The sequence below is a fragment of the Takifugu rubripes genome, chromosome 2 (genome assembly GCF_901000725.2).
Source record: "Takifugu rubripes chromosome 2, fTakRub1.2, whole genome shotgun sequence".
NCBI classification, from domain to species: Eukaryota; Metazoa; Chordata; class Actinopteri; order Tetraodontiformes; family Tetraodontidae; genus Takifugu; species Takifugu rubripes.
Genome location: NC_042286.1, coordinates 1,771,417 through 1,791,609, shown reverse-complemented (window position 1 = coordinate 1,791,609; position 20,193 = coordinate 1,771,417). Strand labels below are relative to the sequence as shown.

General features: G+C 40.3%; 2 protein-coding genes across 3 annotated transcripts; one reads left to right on the top strand and one right to left on the bottom strand.

The window, feature by feature from the left end:
• The first annotated feature begins 4,409 nt into the window (after positions 1-4,409).
• On the top strand, positions 4,410-13,305 carry LOC105417866 (uncharacterized). Of its 2 annotated transcripts, none has more exons than XM_011614175.2 (5): positions 4,410-4,934; positions 8,034-8,112; positions 8,573-8,698; positions 10,147-10,200; positions 12,286-13,305. In XM_011614175.2, the coding sequence occupies exons 1-5, from the start codon at positions 4,909-4,911 to the stop codon at positions 12,409-12,411; spliced, it is 411 nt and encodes a 136-aa protein (XP_011612477.1). In that variant the 5' UTR covers positions 4,410-4,908; the 3' UTR covers positions 12,412-13,305. The 2 variants fall into 2 exon arrangements, with proteins under 2 accessions (XP_011612477.1, XP_011612473.1); XM_011614171.2 differs by having other exon boundaries at positions 4,411-4,934; positions 8,193-8,698.
• Positions 13,306-14,085: 780 nt separating this feature from the next.
• Positions 14,086-20,029, bottom strand: slc4a1ap (solute carrier family 4 member 1 adaptor protein). The gene is made up of 14 exons (XM_011614161.2): positions 19,179-20,029; positions 18,194-18,398; positions 17,925-18,053; positions 17,789-17,849; positions 17,567-17,706; positions 17,306-17,466; positions 17,093-17,162; positions 16,838-17,024; positions 16,608-16,704; positions 16,291-16,519; positions 15,474-15,569; positions 15,319-15,404; positions 15,174-15,243; positions 14,086-14,665 (listed from the first exon to the last, which is right to left on the bottom strand). The coding sequence occupies exons 1-14, from the start codon at positions 19,911-19,913 to the stop codon at positions 14,616-14,618; spliced, it is 2,316 nt and encodes a 771-aa protein (XP_011612463.2). The 5' UTR covers positions 19,914-20,029; the 3' UTR covers positions 14,086-14,615.
• Between the last annotated feature and the right edge of the window lie 164 nt (positions 20,030-20,193).

Below are 20,193 nucleotides of genomic sequence, written 5' to 3'. Positions count from 1 at the left end.
TCATCTCTTACCATGCATCCTAACACATAGTGCTTGCTTTTAATATAAAGAAAGAATGGCATGATATATTTTCTTGATTAAAAAAACACATGTATAAATATGTATATTTATATTCAGTTTTACGAGAGAATTATAATCTTAACATTTGTATTTGTTATGTTAATTTATATTTTAATGTTGGCTAATGATATTGTGCATACAGATTCTGGGTTTAAAAAAAAAATCAGAGACATAGTCTTATAAGAAATAACAAGAGGCTACAAAGAAATATAGGTGCTGTAAGATGTACAGTATATTTACATGATACACTTCTTCAATGTATATTGTACTACATACTTCATATTTTTAAAGCACATACTTCATATCAGTTCTAATACAATGGCCATGTGCAGTTTTCTTGTCCATTTGGCAACTGTAAAACACACGACTGATGTCATGTGTAAAAATAGGCTGGTTCAAGCAAAAGACTACCACCATGTGGTCAGAGACTCTAAGTTTAGCAACCTGCATGAGCTCAGTTCTCCTTTTACACTCTCATATCTGGATCATTCATGTTTTGCATCCTCCCCCCTTTAAACTAAAGTCATTCTAGGTTCAGTGCTTCTTATTCCTCATCAGTCACCTGGTAAATGATACAATAAACTATGACACAGTAAAAATGGATACATCTTAAAACGCCCTTTTTCCCTTGATGTCGTGAAAGCTGGTCATTTGGTTTGGTCATTACAAGCTGTGTCGCTTATTTGAAGCTTTATCTCTACAGAAACATATTTGTTCAAAGAATATGAATATGAAATATATTTAGTAATTGAAATTCTGCACATTTTATAAAGCCCAGTTTAGCTATTATACATCTGAGGTTTAATTTATAGTTAAAACATGCTATTGTTAAATTATAAAACCATAAATATAAAATACTGTTTCTATTTATTATATAGTAAAATATATATTTTTTATGTCTCTTACTGGTTTCTTTTTTAACAAGAAGTTGCTATTTTAGTCATAGTCAATATTACCATCCAACCAAAAGTCATCATTGCATTTAACAATGAAAACTGTTCTCTATATGATCTATATTTGACAGTTATGGATGTGTTACTGTAGAGTGCAGCATACTATTAAATCTGACTGTGAAGTAAGGGATAAAAGAAGCAGAGATGCTTACATAAGTTAGTGCACACTTTTTGTTTAAATAAAGTGAAGAGAAAATAGTAGCCTGGAAGACTAAAAGTAACCTCATCAGCACAATGTCCTCACGCTTTCCGCCAGTGGGTCAGTCGGTGAGTGAAAAATAGATGGGTGTGGAGGCGAGAGGAGAGGCAGTGGCCGTGCTATCCAGAGGAGAGTGTGGGCGATGCAGGCAACAGTATCCTGAAAGACAAGGACTTCCATGGCCAAGTGGGCCATTTGTGTGGCTAAATACAGATATGATGATGCACGGGGGTCAGCCACCAGATTTGTCATCAGCTATTTCAGTAATGTTAAACAACCGATGACAAAGAGGGAAAAATCACGAGTGAGTCCATGCTCACTTTACTTCTAGCCCCCTAAGGCTTCTGATTGTGCAACCAGTACGTCGCCTGAGCCAAACAATGCTTCCTGGAGTGCCATATTTGGTATCCAGGAGCTTACTGTGCCAGAATGGCAATACACTTATTATACACTTATTATTACAGCCACTTTATTCAAAAGTGCAGCAGACCTGATTATAGACACAGTAACTCAATACTTATAGACTCCAGTTTGCATGTATGATTTATGGGGTTGTTCTTCTCCTCTGTCTGTCCTTCCTCCTGCTCTATCTCTCCTTCCTCTCCTTTAACTATCCAGGTCTCCCCATATGAGGTCTTTCCTGTTAAAAGGGCATTTTTCAGCCAATGTTGCTTGTTTTAAGGGTCAGTCTGGGTTTGTGTAAAGTCCCTGAAGATGATCATGGTTGTATATAAATGAAGTTAAATTCAACTGAAAATAAAAAAAAATATAGATATAATGACCAGATATCATTAGAAGTATACATATTTCTGAGTAATTTCCATTAGTTGTAAATTACTGTGTCACACTGTAATCCAGTGGGGGTCTAAAAGAGTGTATTTGTCTTGTCAATACCGCTTCTGTCCATAATCAGTTTGTAATGAGTAAATTATTTTGCAGTGTCAGTGAACTGCCAGTAGAGAGCAAACCAGACTGCTGTTTAATCTGAGCCTGCTCATTGAGACACCAGCAAGATTGAACGACCTTTCATACTTAATCATTGCACAAGAATTAATGATACATATGACGTGGCAACAATGTCAGAATAGTGAAACAAACTCAAGCTATATTATAAACAACTGAATATTAGTCACACTCAAGGTCACACAGGTTGACCAAGTGGTTGACTGAGTGTGCTACAGTTACATGGAAAGCCAAACTGTAAAAACTATGCAACAAACAAAGCGTTGGCCGATGTACAACTGTGGCAACATAACTAGGAATTATGAAGATCATGGCATTAAAACGGCTCCACACTTTAGTGACTATTATGCATAAAAGGACAGAAGAAAAACAACCATGTTAGCTTCGACATTCATAGATGTTTTCTAAATAGAGACTCTTACATTAGTGTGTATGATATAGTCTTATATATTTTATTGTTCATATTAAGTTGTATATGTAGGTGTTGCCTTATTTCCATGGGTTTTGGAATATGAAAGACTGTTACCCCCCCCCCCCCCCCCCCCCCCACTGTTCTTATTAATACATTCCAGGAGATATCTATGGTTGAATATGGTCTAGATTACACAAAAAGCAAATACGCAGGCAATCACACACACACACACACACACACACACACAAACACACACACACACACACACACACACACACACACACACACACACACACAAACTGCATCTGACAATGTTTAGCACAGTGAGTGTTACTAGTATTAGTTATGTGAAACAAATTCAACCTATCTTATTAACAATTGAATATTATCAAATGGACAACCAGTCATTCACGACTAAGGTTAAGTTTAGAATCACCAATTTCTAACTGGGCCATTGGATCACATTACTCCTGCATTGACCTGCACTATTTCTTACTATTTATGTATATACTGTATATATGTCTTATTTTATTCTATTTATCTTATTCTAGTGTTGTCTTCTTTATGTTGAATGTCTCAGCGTCACACCAAGACAAATTCCTAGCTTGTGTAATACTGTGTATTACATGAACAATGGCAATAAATCTGATTCTGATTCTGATTCTGATTCTGATTCTGATTCTGATTCTGGATAGGGGAAGAACCCTGGAGCACCAGGAGAAAACCCATGCAAACTCCCACATGACAGCCAAATATTTCAAAATGATTTTAAAGAACATCTTCCTGCCAGGCTGTTCAAATGCACTATATTCAAACTATAAAGCAGTTCTTTTGCATAAAATGTAATACATATATTTTGACTTTATAAAGGTGGTTTTGAACAGGCAAAAATAGCTTCTAAGTATGATAGTACTGACTAGATTATTGTTACACTTTCAAACTGGGGATAAACCAGCACCCATGTAGGAATTGTATGCCTATATCCAAAACCACCTTGAAGTAGTTCATGTTTACAAAGAATGACACAACAGGATACTGGTCTTACACCAATTATATCTGACTTGCATGCTGGGATTTCACACCTCTGTTCTCAGCTTCTCCCATTTCAGGAGAATCACAGGATAAAACTCTGGTCAAATGCATTTTCTAGACAGTGTTGATACTGCAAATGTATTAATTACCTGAATTATTTAGTGAATGCATGAAATGTATGAAATTAATTGTAATTGGTCTATTTAGCAAAAATCTAACATAACAGCTTTGCTTACTTACCCCTGTATACGTATAATGTTAACCCAGGGTGCTGACGTATTAAGTAAGATAAAAGATTAAATACTTTACTATGCTATTACATACTTATATGACGTGTAAAAGAGGCGGTGGACTGCTTCCAGTTTCAGTAATCCACTTGACTCATGCCTGACCTAAACGGATTACTATGACCTGATAATTGTGAACCCACAAAGACAAGCTATGTTAATAGCTATACTGAAATGTACCTTTAAAACATGATGGCCTTTCATAATGTGATTTGTTCAAAAGTGTTTAATGACTAAAATGAACACACAATATCATGATCTCCCATCAGATAACGTTCTCTTCCATGTTACTGCGAAACTGTAGTTCAGTATAAATATATTCAAACTCTTTTTATGAGCAACAACTACGGTTTGGAGTGTGTAAAATATGTGAAGTACAGCTTTGAATAAGCGGAATATGAAAATAATATGACTTTAACTCAGCCCATTTCCGCCAGAGAAAAGTGACGTCATACGCCGAACAGCCAATCACAGAAGAGGCCGCATAAGCTGGAGGATCACTGTACGTGCTAGTGCGTCCAGTGTGCGTCTACTTGCGTGTATGCGTGCGTGTGTGAATGCGAACAAGTTTTTTTTTTTTTTAATTATTATTATTTTTCCCTGTTTAAATTAAGGGGTTAAAGGCAGCATTGAGGGGTTTCCCCGCCTTTCCTAGAAAAAAGCTCCAACACATCGGAGACTTTAATGAGCTCGAAAATAATGTTTACTATGTGCAGCCTCCAGAAGATACGACTCATCTACGCAGTCAAACAAAATTTGCTCTTTTTCACTTTTTCACTTTAAGCTACTCATACGGCTACATTCTTTTTTGTTCAGTGACCAGATTTAGAATTACTTGTCCCGTTTGCCTTTTCTAAAATGTAAAGTCGCTCAAGTAGGCTAATAAAGGGGCGGTGAAGGCTGCAGGAGACAGTAAAGCGTAATTGCTGCAGACAAACCTGAAGCTATTCAGGGGGAAAATGCTAAAGACGCTGACGAAGAAGCTAAGAAGACATTCACTTAATGAGATGCATCCGTTCCATGTCAAGGTAAGCTTAACTTGTTCGGGAATTAAAGGTTGCACGTTAAGAAATACGTTGGAAATGACGCATTATGTGCAAGTTTAGGGTAGAATCAGGAGAAACTGAGTTGGTTTTGAACCGGCGTGGCTTTACTTTAGACTTATTTTCTTGCAGGTTTACGCAGCAGCTGTTAACGTTGCATTAACCCGGTCATGCTGAGTTCAATGACACGTTCATTTTCTCTTTCTCTTTGGCACACGCACGCACGCCGCCTGGATCCTTTGGTGGTGCATGACGATACATTCAACTCCACCATTGAATTGTTTCAACAGTTGTGGAAAATGCTCACGATTAGTGCACATTTCTCAAAATGCTAAAAGAAATGTTGCGTTCGTGTAAGTTTGAGCATCAACTCTGCGCGGATGTCACCAAAATTGAAATGCCGATAACTAAACAGCATCAGTTGCTCAAATAACTAAACCAGGGCCTCTAATTTTCATTCCCCTCTAGATTTTACCTACAATGGTCATCCTCCACAGCCAAATCTCAAGTGTTCTTACTGAAAAACTTGCAGGTTACAATAATATTACGTTTTTGACATGACAGCTGCATGATAGCGGCTGTGCACGAATATGCAGCTACATGCAGTTTAAATGCATTTACAATAGGGTAATGTATCACCTGTATCCATAAACTTGTCATAACCAGAATGTTTTATGGTTTGATATTGACCATGAAATGTAAAGTGTCGTGCTTGTGATTTTAGTGTCCTTGCACTCGTTTGAGCACGGAAAAACACACAACAAATTGTGGGAGTGGATCATTTTATTTTTGTGCTGGAGTGATAACACAAGTGGCACAAAGGTGATTTGTTTAATCCCAAATGCCTGCAGTGTCTGTCAAAGTGTCATCATTCAAGATACTGAACCCCAAAGTTGTGTTGTTGGCGTGTAAATGTGTGTGATTAGTAATTTTCTCATGGGCTTTACAGCAGTGCTGAAATGTAAACTTATCAATTATTGTGATTTGTCAAGTATAAGTGGAAAATGCCTATATAAATACAGCTCCCGTAGCACATTATACTGTTTTTGTAACATCTGATCACTTCTGCTGACTGTAGTCATTCATAAACTGCAGTTCCTCATCTTAAAAGGCCTCTATTTACAGGGACTGACCACAGATCCCAAAATATTAGCATCATTGTGCTTGTAAGTGGTGGTGGGCCATTCAGATGAGACTAGAAACAAGCAAACAGTCATTATAAACCTCCTTATGACTTCATCACACAACTGTAGTCTAACTGACACTCACATATACACTTGCACACTCACACGCAGAGTTTTCCTGCCTGATTTAGTCAAAAACAAACTCACGCTACCCTCCAATTGCTAAGTTTACGCAACCACCTGTCCTGATGCACAATCCACTTACTGCACGGTGCATTCTTTCACCAACATTATCAGGTGATTTTAAGATTTAAATTTGCATCAAACACAGCAAATGTGCTTCAAATACGTCAACGTGTCCCCACATATGCTTATAGTTAAAACGTTGGCCATAATGTTGGCCACAGATTTCAAAACCTGCACAGAAAATGACAGAGAATTTTCCAATCAGCTGTTCTGTAAGTCCCACTAAACAGAGCCCGTTCTTCTGAATGAAAGGGTCTAGAGTAAAGCTCACCATAGCCCTGCTTCAGATTCTATTGACTCTGAGCCTTTAAAATAACCTTCCTTGCTTAGCCTGGGTATCATCTCATCCTACAGGTAGTATTTTTATGGGTTAGTCACACACCATCTGGTATAATGTTATGTTCTTGAGGAAAAAAACTTTTTCTCTGGACAACATTATCTACGATGTCATTTAAATGTGTTGCTGTTTTATCTATTTTAGTAACTTTGCGATTTTCCTTAAAGTGGGATCAGGGTGCTTTTTCTCACATGAGTTGTCACGGCACATGCTGCTTGGTTATTATTTTTTCTCATTTTAGTACAATCATGTTCCTGCACACATTTAGGGCCAATTCAGAGAGGAATATAATACACGGGATAGACTGTAGTTCTACAATAAATGTGGAAATAGATGGGCCACTCGCCATGCAACTGAAGGAGGCTGTTTCTCTTACATGGAGATTTATATTCTACCACAGACAACATAGTTTAGATTTTTTATGATAGGTTTTTCATTGATGCTTTAAAAATTCAAAAATATTAACTTGAGTACAATTAAACAGAACTGAATACAGGTGGTGTTTTGGGGGGGTTGGCTCCTTTTTTGTTCTTTTTTAAGAGCATCTTAGTGAAGAGTGTGTCTGCACACCACTATGCATGTATTAGCAAGTAGAAGGAAGGACATCTTAGGTTTGTGTGGATCTGTGTGTAAGTACACACTCGCACAAGCACAGATGGCAGCTGCTCAGCGAGACCTCTGAGTGGTAATTACTGAGCTTGAGACACGTTGGTTAACTCTTTGCGTTGCCGTTGACATTGTCTAGTGTTGTTACTAATGTAGGAATGGAATATAAGTGTAAAAAGACAAACTGCATTATTATATATTATATTATTATATAGGAAAATAAACCCAATCCGCTGCCATCAAATTAGTTTGGCTTTAAAACTGTTACTTGCAAAAGAAGAAAGATTTAATTTTATTTAAGTTTCTTTTTCATTTTTAACATCTGTAGTTCCTGTTTTCAGATTAAATTTCCTCAAAAGAATCACCTTTTTGAACATAGTTGCTGATAGTTTTGACATTATTGTTTGATACAGTAACTGTTCCATCCTTGATTTACCCAAAAATGCCACCTGACTGTGGTGAGCATGGAGTTGGTTAACTCTAACTTAGTGTTTTAGAGTCAAACCTAGCTGAATTGTGTTTGTGCCTTTTAATGGGACATGTACACATATGGATTTTATGTATATACAAGTTGGAATGAAATACTTTTGATGCGTACACGTATACAGATTTTAATTTTGTTGTTATATCTGCTAAAACAAGCTAAAAAGCATCATTAGCATTTTTGTTGAGGCATGACAGGGGAAGGAAGATTTCATATATAATGGGGTCCCAAAAGAGTAAGAAGTATTATATGTCATATTTCAGCATTACATGTGCACTTTGTTGCAGATTTCTTACCATGGCAGTGGAGAAGGAGAAAGCGATGACTCTGAGGGAGAAAACCAGGAGCTCGCACAAATTGACAGAGGTGTGTACACGTCCTCTACATTTCCATGTTATTATTTATCTCTAGCCTCTATTCTATTTCATGTTTATGAACTACTCCAGAGAGACGACGGAACTGCGCCCTCACTCCGTTGGCCACCAGTCAGCAGCACAACCAGAGTCCCCTCTCTCCTGCGCGGTTTCGCCGCCTTCGCCTCCTATTAGATGCCAACCTGGATCGACACTCTTCAGAGGAAGAGCTTGAACGTATCAGCTGTGGAGACAACAGGAAATGGGTGCCTAATCTTCCCCAGCACTGTAGTGATCATCACAGTAGTGCTTCCAGTGATGAGGAAGTGCGGGACCTCTGTGGTTATGGTGCACCTGCTGGTTCCACGAGGCCCCTGGTTGAGCCAGGTGCTTGCTTGGCTGCCTCCCCCAGTCCTGTTCTCTTCAGCTCCAGTCCACCACGTAGCCTCAAGCCCCCTCCCATGTGTTTTAAGGTGCAGGTGGTGGCACAACCCATTGTTCTCACCCATTTTGAGCAGACAGCACCTTACAGGAAGTACCGGCACAGTTTCTCTGGAGAGCCAAGGAGGCCTAGTCTGGACTTGGAGAAAATGCAACAGGTTTGTACTTAAGTCCTTCTGTAAATTAAAAGTTTTCCTGATAAACCTCCAGTTGGGAAATGATTCAAAAGCTCGAACGAGTATGATGGGCCAAGCATTTGATCCAAAAATATAATGACGTCCCCGCTGTCAACCCTACGCACACGGCCTCACAAATGCTCACACAAAACAAAATCTTTCCTGTTCATTGCCATACGCTTGCCACCATGGTGGTCTGGCTGGAGAGGGATGAAGGCAAGGGAAGCATGGACGACAGATGTCCACCCTCATTTCTCACAAAAGCTGGCAAATGAGGGGGAATGATTGAGGGGTAGAGGCAGAAGGAGAGGATTAGATAAACAACAGAAAAATGACAACCGCTAATGAGCAATGGAAACGCTGATCCTCTAATCATTAAAGCCCTAAAGACTTATTGGTGTTCTGTGTGTGCGTGGGTGGGGTGGGCACTGCACTTTTCTGGGGGTCCATTGGGAGTTTTTAGGGAGAAGAAGGGATTACAAAGGTGAAGAGAGAAGAACAGGAAGCATGTATGTAGTGGTGGCTGGGGAGGGCACCCATCATCTGCCTGTGTGTTTGGGCCTGCAGTCGAACATCCTCCTGTCTATGAGAGTGTTGCTGTATCTGTGTGAGTCCTTCCAAAATGTGGGCATGTGTGTGTTTGTGTGTGTGTAAGAGTGTGTGCACACTCAGCCAAGTGGAAAGGGAGGTCCTGCAGGGAATACAATAGGGGGCCGTCAGAGGTAGCAGCCTCCCATTAACCCTTTAGCTTGACAATATCCTTTTAAACATGAGCATGTTGCGAGGAACGTCTGCCTGGCCGTCCGTCCATCATAAATCATAGTTAATAAATGTCAGGCTTGAGGAGAAAAGTTGGAGTGTTGCATAGGTTTTATGTAAATGGTTATTTATGTAATATTTTAGTATCTATGGTACATATCAGTAAGGACTTTAATTGGTTATTTTTACAATTATGCTTAAATAATGTGTTTAGAAATGGGTAACCTGGATATGACAACCTGCAAGACTTGAGGAGCCTATATGTAATAGACTGAAATATAATAGTATCAATAAATATAATCATATGATACATAGAAATAAAATTAAACAAAAAAATACATTTTGTGTGTATTGTGTACATGGAAGTGTATTTATAGCAAAATACAAAACAAGGATAAATAATAAAAAGAATAGAAAATATATATCAAGAATATTCCTGCGAGAGGCTTGTGTTTCCATTTTTTCCCATACTCTGCGCCTTAGAGGCAAGCCTTGATCTGAGACAGTTCTATGATTGTGTGGTCCCCCCCCCACTGATTTCACTGTTGTGAAGTGTAGCAGCACTACTGTTTAGTGACGTGCATCAGTGAGGTTATTTGGAGACACTGGGCCTGTTTGCATCATACCACCCAGGAACTCATGTCATAGCTGACATTCTTTTCTCTTCACAGAAAATGCTGCTGAAAAAGAACTGTGGAGGGAAAACAAGGACAATTAAGATCAGAGTAAGTGAAATTGGATTCAGTTTAAGCTTCCCAACACTCGATGGAAACACTGTAATATTTCCTAAATAACCTTCTATTGTCAAAGTCTACTTTTGGGAGTTTACAGTAAGAAAAGTGTATAGGTTGAATAATTAATTTGTGAGGAAAGCACATTTGATCGTGCATTCTAACATGCCTGGACATCTTGGTATGCAGCAGGACGCTCCAGAAGGAGGCACAGTATGCTGTGAATGATGATGTTATTGTCACCTTGTGTGGGATAGTGTCAGTGCAACCTTATCAGCCATACATACTTGTATATGTACACAGTTTAGATGTAACAGCACAGATAAGGCAGTTCCCGTGTATTTACGTGTCATTGGTACAAGCTGGAGAATCTTTTAGAGTGGTTTAAACAAGGTAGTTGAGCATAGCAGGAGGAAGAGTTGGAGCATTGTGCAGTGTATTGGGAGTCATGGAGTAATTTTGCTTTTACAGCCTGGTTGGCTGCTATGGTTTAACTTCACCTGCACATAGAAATATTAGTCTGCTTTTCTCCCTGGCATCTTCAGCTGTGTTGTTGTTATAGTTAGTGGCGTCCGTGGGCATTGGGGATCTTCCTTTTCATAGGTTTAATGAGGGGTGTAATGATTCGGGAGCTGTTTTGGAGATTCGTGTCCACTTGAGCCACTGTGCACCACCCGCTCTTTGCGGCGGCTTTCTTTTCACCCTCTCGATAATGCTGAATAATCTTGTTTCCTCATTCCTCTTACCTTCGTAATCTGATAATATCAAACATGTACTGCGTTCAAGGGTCCATAGCAACATATTAAGGCATAACTAATTATTCAAGGCCGTGCTTCTCAGATTTTTTTTTCCCTTCCTTGAAAATATAGTGAAATAAAGATATAAAGTCCTGGTGATTATTGCACTCATTAAAGAAACATAAAGGTGATCCCTAATTGGTATTAGTTGATGCTTGCAGCGGTTCCAGTTGCCTGACAGCCAGATGGGCCTGGGTTCCACGACTCCTGGAACTTTGCGTGTTCTTCCTGTGTCTGCGTAGGTTTTCTCTGCGTGATCTGGCTTCCTCCCACAGTCCAAAGACATGCATTTGGGGGATAGTGGAATTGTTTACTCTCAATTATGAACGTGAGTTGTAAAGTAGATGCTCCCATTTACGTCCAAGAACTGATTTATAGTGGTTTTCCCTCTGCCAGATGTTTGAGAGCACATCTCCTGTTTTTTGAAATGTACTTTATTTGAGCACGGTTGAACATAGATGTCTATCAGAGTAATGAATATGAAAACTGAAGCAAAACTGCTCTATGAAGAACTTGTTAACAGAACAAGCATCTTTTGAGTGAACTGGAACTTCCTTCTGAGCTATGCTGAAAAGTCACATATATAAACAAATGTCTTACACTTCCCAACACAATCAGACGAGATTGGCAGTTTAATGATGCAGGAAGTACGCGCACAATCATTCACAAACACAGAAAAGAACAAATCACTTTTCAACAATCTAACCAAACAATTGTGACATGCTGCTGGAGCCAGTATTGTCCAGTACATAGAAAGGATATTCATTTATTTATTATTTGTTGGATTTTATTCATATTATATAATGATTTTCTATAGAAATTGACCTTTTGGCACAGCACTCATGAACATCTCTATAACTCTAAGATCTCTGATAAGCCCAAACTTGTGCTACATTAGCTCTGTTTTAAGGTCTCAATTCTTCCCAGTGCACAGGCTTCGTTCACGATCTGCAGGCTCTGGAGGAAAGTGCTGCCTCACTGCCAAAGCCAACATCATTTTCTCTCATTTCCTGCAGGGAGGAAAATGACGAGGGCTAATTTTAGATGGACTTGTGGAACAATGAGGGTCTGCAAAGCCACAGATTTGCTGTGAGAGTGCAAAAAGCATCCCAGTCAACCTGCTGTTTTCCTGAAAAATGAAATCAGTGTAATATGTTCTAATAATAGGTTACTGCTTGCCCATTGGATCAAATGGACCTCTCAGGGTGGTGACGGAACCCGTGCTGACATGAATGAATTATGTAACTTCCCAATAATAACATCTCTCTGTCTGTGTCCACAGAGTCTGAACAACAGTCGCCCTTCACCCAGGTTTACCTATGATCCCTCCATCTTTGCTTTCCGCTCCTTGAGCACTGGGCCTCCCTGTAGCGTCCTGACTCAGCCAGAGGATCCCTCCTCCTCTTAAAAGAAGTCATCCCCTTGCTGAATAATCCTTTTGCCATTTTCTTACCAATCAGATCTGGTTTTCCTTCTGTAGCAACACTACTGAGTGATTTTAGAAATGAGGTAGTTGTTTGTTATGGTTGAGCACACTCAGGAAATTTCAGCCTCTTATTTTAGCATTCTGACGCTACAACCTCCACATGGAATCATTATTTGGGGCGATGGTAAAAGGCCTTAGCACAACACATGTGAGGATAAGTCGTGTTTTGTCAGAAGACTGATAGGAAACAAACAAACCCCAGCGGAGGCCGAAAAAGACAAAGCCGAACATTTTCTGTGCTGGAAGTCGTTGGAGGTTTTATCACAGTAGTCAGTTGGAATAACACGTCCAGTATATAAGACAATCAAGCAGTACCAAGGTTTCTTCCACTAATGAGGTGGGGTTGAAATGGCTCAGATATGCGCGTTTCTGGATGTCTCGGAATATAAAAGTCATGAAGAGATTTCACAGATGTGTGACAACAGAGGAAAATAACATTTCTGAATTTGTCTTGCAGTACTCATACAGTCTCTTCTTTATTGACATTCTGCTGTTTTGTACTGAAATGAGGAAGTACAAGACTAGTGAGCTGTAGATGGCAAGTGTAATTGGTGCTGGGTGATGCCCAGTCAGTTGTAGTGTGCCATGTTTTCCCCTTATGTTGTACCTCACCTGCCAGGTAGAAGGGGACTACTGCAGAAAGAAAAAACCCAGTTGTTTTCTTAAGAAACCCCCCAAATCTCTGAATGCCTTTAAATTATAATCCTCTTGTGTTAAATGAAAGTTCTGTAATTATATGAACACATTTTCCACCACTGCAATGTGTTAATCCAGTGTTGCACAAACTGAACTAATAAATGCCCCATGGCGTCTTCTTTGGGTGGTCATTTGTTTTTGATTGTGGTATTCCCCATGAACCTCAACTTTTTTTGTCATGTTTAAGACGAATGGCTGCAAACATACAAAGCGTATATTGTATTTCCAAATTAGACGCATATTAGTATTTGCAGTGTTTAAGTACATGTTGACATGGTTGAGCGGAACTCATTTTAAAGAAAAAAACATTGCCGAACCACCTCAGAACATGAACTCCAATCAGGAGAATCCGTATCCACTGTTAGATATTTACCAGTACTATTACACTTATTCTAGCTCTCCAAGTGGATGTTTCCTGTTGTACAACGGCAGTAAGTGTGGAACGTCTACACATCTTGGCTATTCTAAGACAAATTTACTGGCCCTCCTTCTGTAAATATTCAGAGTAGTGGTTCCAGTTCATATTTTTAACTAACCCATCTCAATATTTCTTAAAATACACTGGTGCAGGTTTCAATATAAATACATTATGTATAAACAATGAGATTTTTTTTTTTAAGAATCTGAGATATTTATGTTTAATAGTGGACCTGCTTAAGAAAAATGTAATTAATGCAGGCTGCATGATGGACATGCAGAGACAGTGCATTTGGTGGACAAAAAGACATTTAATCCCTTATTAGCCGGTTAGAGCACGAAAAATCTGAGCAAACACATGCACCCAAGAGCAGAAGTATGCCAGATCACTTCCTGGGAAACTGTGTGTGTGTGTGTGTGCATGTGTGTGTGGACAGAGAAACATTATGTCAAACCTGTTAGACCACTTGTAGGCAACATCCATCTTTTGTAACATTTATTTAAACATTTATGACTGAATCGTTTTTTATTTTAATGTGGGAAAAACAATATCTGACAATAAGCAAACAGGAGAAATCCATTTCGAGGAAAGCACGACATACTGTAAAGAAAATGTGCTTCAAGCAGAAGTAAGAGGGCGTTTTGCACACAGCAAACACTACGTTTAGTTTGAATCTTTATCAGCTTACACTCAGCCTTCAAACCATCCAAGTGGTCTGAAAGCTGCTTTAGGGCTCCCTCTCACTCGCTTTTCTTTATGGAAAATAAAGACCGTAATAACAGAAGGTTACCACAGTGACTGACTATCCTGGAGGGGAGAGGAGGAGCCATATCATTTACAGCTCAGGACCTTTGTAGTTCTGTTTCAAAGATTTGGAATTCAGATTTTTTTTTTAAAAAGACCAGATTTGAGTGCTCGTCAGCTCTTACTGTCCAGTGAGCAATTGTAGCAGGCTGATGGCACAGGAAGGGACAATTAGGTTTAGTCCTGAAAATGTTTTCCTGCCACGAAATCAGTAGCCGTACTTGTCATTCAAAGCTGTTCGTCCATCTCCAGTCTGACCTGAGGGTATAAAAGGTGTTAGCACCATGAAAAGGCACAATAGTTTTTATCATCCCGAAACTCAAACAATAAGTCTGTAAAGGATTTGTATTGGTTGACCCACATAAAGTTGTAGTTTTCATCTCACTGGATTTAATGTAGATTTGAGTTAATATTTAGCATTCACAAAGTGTCTTTTCATATGTTATATGCACAACATTTAAATTCAGACGCAATATTAAACTATGTAATACAGTTTACTAATTACAAACTCTCGAAAGAGCAGTGACAACTAAAAAAAAAAACCTTTCTCCTTGTGCTCATCTATCATTTACGGAGGATAATGGAAACAGTTAAACAAGACTTAACTAAAAGATTCTACGGTAGTTAAATCCCAACAAACTAATTTTTGACCATTCAGGCTGGTTGTCAAATATGGTAAAATTGAATAGAGATTAATCTATTTTAGTCTGAGGATGCTAGAACTAAACAAATATACTGCAAGCAAAAGTGCCTTGTTGTAGTTTACCTGCAGGAGGGAGCCACATACTATAATCAGGGTCGTCCTCTGGATATTGTCCTGATAGCTGCACTGGAGGCTGTGGAGACAAATCAAAGAGACCATTGTACCTTGAATAGAGTGGCTGTCCCCGTGTCTGCATCTGTAAACCTACCCTCTTCGGGCCCAACACTCCCTTCTTTATTTTCTTTCTGGAGCTGCATTCTGCTGCTGGTTCTGCTGTCCCCTCAGCTCTGGACTCTGCAAGGACAAAGACATATTAGAGACTGGGTATCCAGACATATGTTGACATGCTGGAGATGGACCTACCTGGACAGGACTGGGCCATGCTGTTTCTAAGACGCTCAGGAACATGATCCCCTGTTCTGGTTGTATCTTCACCTTTCTTCTCTCTCTTTCCTCCATCTAACGTGAAACCATAAACATAAAATAATATAGTTTATAATAGCAAGTAATCAGTGGACCAGCAGTCCAACTGTGTCTTAGCCAGACTATTTTATGGTTATGAGGCATCTCTGGGTCTCTCGATGATTATGATATAAACACTCCCTCTCATTGTAACTTATACCAATGAGGACTTTTGAATATTTTTATTCCAATATTGCAGCATTACTCAGACAGGCACTTCTGATGTGACTCTAGACTAAAATTAAAATTAAACTGTGATCATTTGCTTCTTTTATTATTAACATTATAGCCTGTACGTGTATGCAAGATCTACACTTTCAACACCTAAGATTTGTGTGCATGCAAAGTGGTACTTGAACTATTTGATCTTTACAAAAGAATATTATACATCAATTATTAAGGTTAAAAAATGTTATATCCATGATACAAATAATACATTATTTTACCAAATTCTTTTAAATATTTTTTTATATTTAACTGTTGTAACGGGTGTTATAGCACTTGAATGATCAATGCTCATGATAATTATGTTCCTATACAGTAAATTTATATATTTTAAGATCAATCTTTGATTATTATTGAGTTAAAATTCACGTGGATTGTGAACTAAAATAAGTGTAAACCTGACAGCCATTTTTAAGGGGTTAAATTGTATTTCATTAATATTTTGGAAGGTTGAAGGAGAAGCTAGAAAAGACATTTTCCCATTTTTCATTACCGTTTTCCCCATTTAATTGTGCTGCTTCCAGGCTCTCGTCGGTGGCATCGTCATGACGTTCAGCTTCATCTTCGTCAATCGTTTCTGCCGCACTGGTTTTTTCTCCCACATCTTCATGTTTGTCTGCAGACTCCTCTTCTTCCTCTTCCTCCACTTCTTCTCCAGCAGATGAAACTGATTTCATGTTGAAGAGCTCCGCTGGCAAGTTGGCTCGTTTTGGTGGCAACTTCTACAAGAAAAAAAAGAAAACAACAATTTAAAAAAGATATTAAAGAAGCTGAGACAATTAAAAAAAAAGTGGAAGAGACGAGGCCTACCCCAATGGTGCCAGTCTTCAGTTTGAATTTGTTTCCTCCTTTCATTGCTCCAAATAAGGGTAATGCCTTTTTAGGCTTGTCTTGCTCCGAGATATTCCTATGAATACAAACAAAAAAGTGTTTAACTGGTTTAGGAAAAGATTTGAAAAATCTGCACGTGTGTTAAACCCCAAATAGATCTAACGCTGCTAAAAAAAAAGTAACATTTAAAATTGTACGTCCCCACTAACTTTGATAGTGAGGGTATCTGAGTGGGTCGCGTAAGCTTGATCAGTTTGTGGAGCCGCTGAACATCTTTGCGCAGGTCGGCAACGTGCAGGTGGAGTTTCTTGCGCTCTACAGAATCCATGACCTCCTTACTTCGCACAGCAGTCATGAAAGCGTCCAGCGGATCCTCAGTGGAAGAGCCGGCACAGTCTGAGGGATGAAACACACGATAACCCAAGGAGCTGCGACCCAACGGAGGGGGACGTGTGATGACTCACCTCCTTTTCCAACATTTAGTTTTCTCTGTGTCTCTGCCAATTCCTTCTCAACCTCCGCCAGTTTGGCTACCTAAGCAAAAATCACATACATGGAAGTTCCATAAAAACATACAAAAGCTACAGAAAAAACCTGCATTTTGGGGTAAGGTATACATCTCTTTATCATAGGAGTTTTCTAAAAAGAAGATACAAGGTCAGCAAGATGATTTTTACCAGTGATTTAAAAGTCTCCGGATGCTCCTCAATCTTTCCCGCCTTTTTCATTCTCTCCTCCCTCTTCTTTTCCACAGTGCCCGTTCGATCGAGGAACGTGTCATCGTCGCTGTCGTAATAGTCCTCATCTTCCCAGTTTTTCTTCTTGCGCTTACGGGAGACTAGAAATGAGACGTGACAATAAAAATCATTGACGTAAACATCAGGACTGTATGATGTTTAATGTTTTCACTGTGTCGAATCAGAAATGGACGTTCACACCTGCTTCTTGGCGCAATAGCCCTCTGGCTTCCAGCATCCGACAAGCTTCCAGACAGCAATGGATAGCTGCTTCTTTTTTTTTGCCTGTGTGCGTGACCTCGGCAACCAGTTGCCGTCCCAAGGCATCATCCACAGGAAGTCTGACAGGTGCAGCGGTGTCAAAGGGGGCGACTCCAGACACAATCAACAGGAAAAGTTCAGATTTTCTTTAAGGCCACTTACTTTATCCTGCACAGCCAGCTGCCACGACCTTTGTCCTCATACTCAAACTCCAGTTCTTCTCCTGAGAGGATCATTTGAACAAATATTAGATTACATAATGATAGGTGCCACTCTTGGAATAACCAAGTCATTTCACCTTCTCTGTCATAAAACCCCTGCAAGGCCTTCTTTGGGTCTTTAAGGTACGCGGCTTCCTGGTCCTCAAGAAACTCTGTTGAAAAAGGATTTTCCTCATTGTCGTCTTCCTCCGGAACCACTTCCTCAGCTTCATATATTGCAGAGGGAAAAAAAAGGGAAAGAAAAGCCCAAAATAATTAAAACAGTGCTTCTTTGGTTCAACAAAAATACATCAGCACAACTGAAAATACTGTGCCGGGTCACCATCTTTCAAGCTGTTTAACTCACCCATCCCCCATGAACAGCCCGAGTCTTCATTTGACGGTCTGCTCTGATTTTTACTTTCACCATCCTTGTCTTCCTCTCCTACCTCTTCATTATCAGAACCTTCTCCCATCATCCGCCTCTCCAGCTCCTCCTTCTTTTTCCGTGCCTGCTCCCTCAGTTCAGTCACCGTCAGCTCCGACTCCTCTTCCTCGTCATACTCTGGACCCTGGGAATGAAAAAAAAGTGCTTAAAAATGTTTTTGAATTCTATCTATTTCACCTGTTGGTTGAATCAAGAGGATTAAAAGATGTGTATATTTATTTCGCTCCTCTGCTTTTTATGTTAGATTACTGGGCCAATTCAAACAGGGTGTCTGGGTCGGGTCGCGGGGGCAGCAGCCTAAGCATGGATGCCCAGACTTCCCTCTCCCCAGACACTTCCTCCAGCTCTTAAGGGAGTATTCCGAGTATTCCACAGACCAGCCAAGAGACAGTCTCTCCAGCGTGTCCAGGGTCCACCTCGGTGCCTCTTCCTGGTGGGACATGCCTGGAACACCTCCCTTCAACTGAGATTAAGGGTGGTTCTTCAACCCATCATGAAGAATATAAGACCAAGGATCTTTACATTGAACAGCTTGGCGTTACCGGGGCCCACCCTGGAGCCAGGCATGGGGTTGGGGCTCACAGGCGAGCGCCTGGTGACCGGGTCTGTGCTCACGGGACTCAGCTGGGCTCAGCCCAAATTGGCCACGTGGGCTCATCACCCACAGGAAGATCCAAGGGGGGCAGGTGCAATGTGGTGTGGGTGGCAGTTGTCACCGGGGGCCTTGATGACCCAATCCTCAGATCATCAGGGTGTTTCATCATTAAATGATGAATGTTTAGGAATTTGTGCCTGCTACACTAACATTAATATATTCAGAGTTAAAGTAAATCAGGATGGACAGAGGACCCCAATGGCCTCATCAAAGTCTTAAATGTATATTTAGTAGGGGGGAGTCATTTACCTGCAGTATGAAAAGCCTGGTACTCCCACCAAACTTTAGAACATGGCCCACCCGTAACCTGATGTACGTCATCGGGGGAATCTTGTTCTTGTTGACCACGGTTCCGTGGGTGCTGCCCAAATCTTGAACGTAAAAGCCCGCATCCCCTCCAGTGGACTCGCCCTCCTCTGGCCGGCTGCGGTACTGGATCACCGCATGGTACCTGGAGATAGACGGATGCTCCAGAGAGACGTCACACACAGGTAAACGTCCCACCACGTAGTAGCTCTTCTCCGTGAGGGGCACGGTATCCACTATGGTGCCGTTTTTGAGGATTTCCAAAGAGTAAGAGCTATCTGGGGTGTTTCCACCCCAAGAAGGCTCAGTATATTTCAGAGGGGGGAAGTGGGCAGCCGAGGGCCCCGGAGAACGAAGCATCTTTTCTGACTGAACTTTGACAGGAGCCCGATACTTTTTGCCTTTAGCAACATCTATGCTCTCACCTTCCTCTATTTCAGTGGATTTGCTTTCTTTTCCACCATCAGCAGACTCGACCTGAATCGTGTCTCCGACTTTAAGTTTTTCCTCATCTGTCGTTTCGACTGCTAAAGGTTTGGACGGTGCAGAGACGCTGTTCCGATTGCTGGTGAGGGAAGGTGCTGCCAGAAGAGCTGGTTTCTTAAAAACGGGTACGTCCATATCCTTTTTTTCGGTCCCATCTGCATTCTCCATGACCGCACTCCCGTCTACATCCATCGTAGAATTAAGTTCCTCGTCAGTAATTTTTCAAACCCAAGTTTGGTGGATCGGAGTGGCGGCAGCCATGTTTATTATGGTGAAGGTTTCCTTTCTTCTTCGTCTTTGGATATATAGTCTGAACACTATGGCAACGACGTTTGGTTGGCCTCTAGTGGTCAGCATAGATATTGCGTCTGTCACTTGTACGTTATATAGTAAAGACTAACACATATGGAGCTCAGCTTGAAAAACTACACCTATCTTTTCCAAAAAAAAAAAAAAAATACATTCTGGAAAT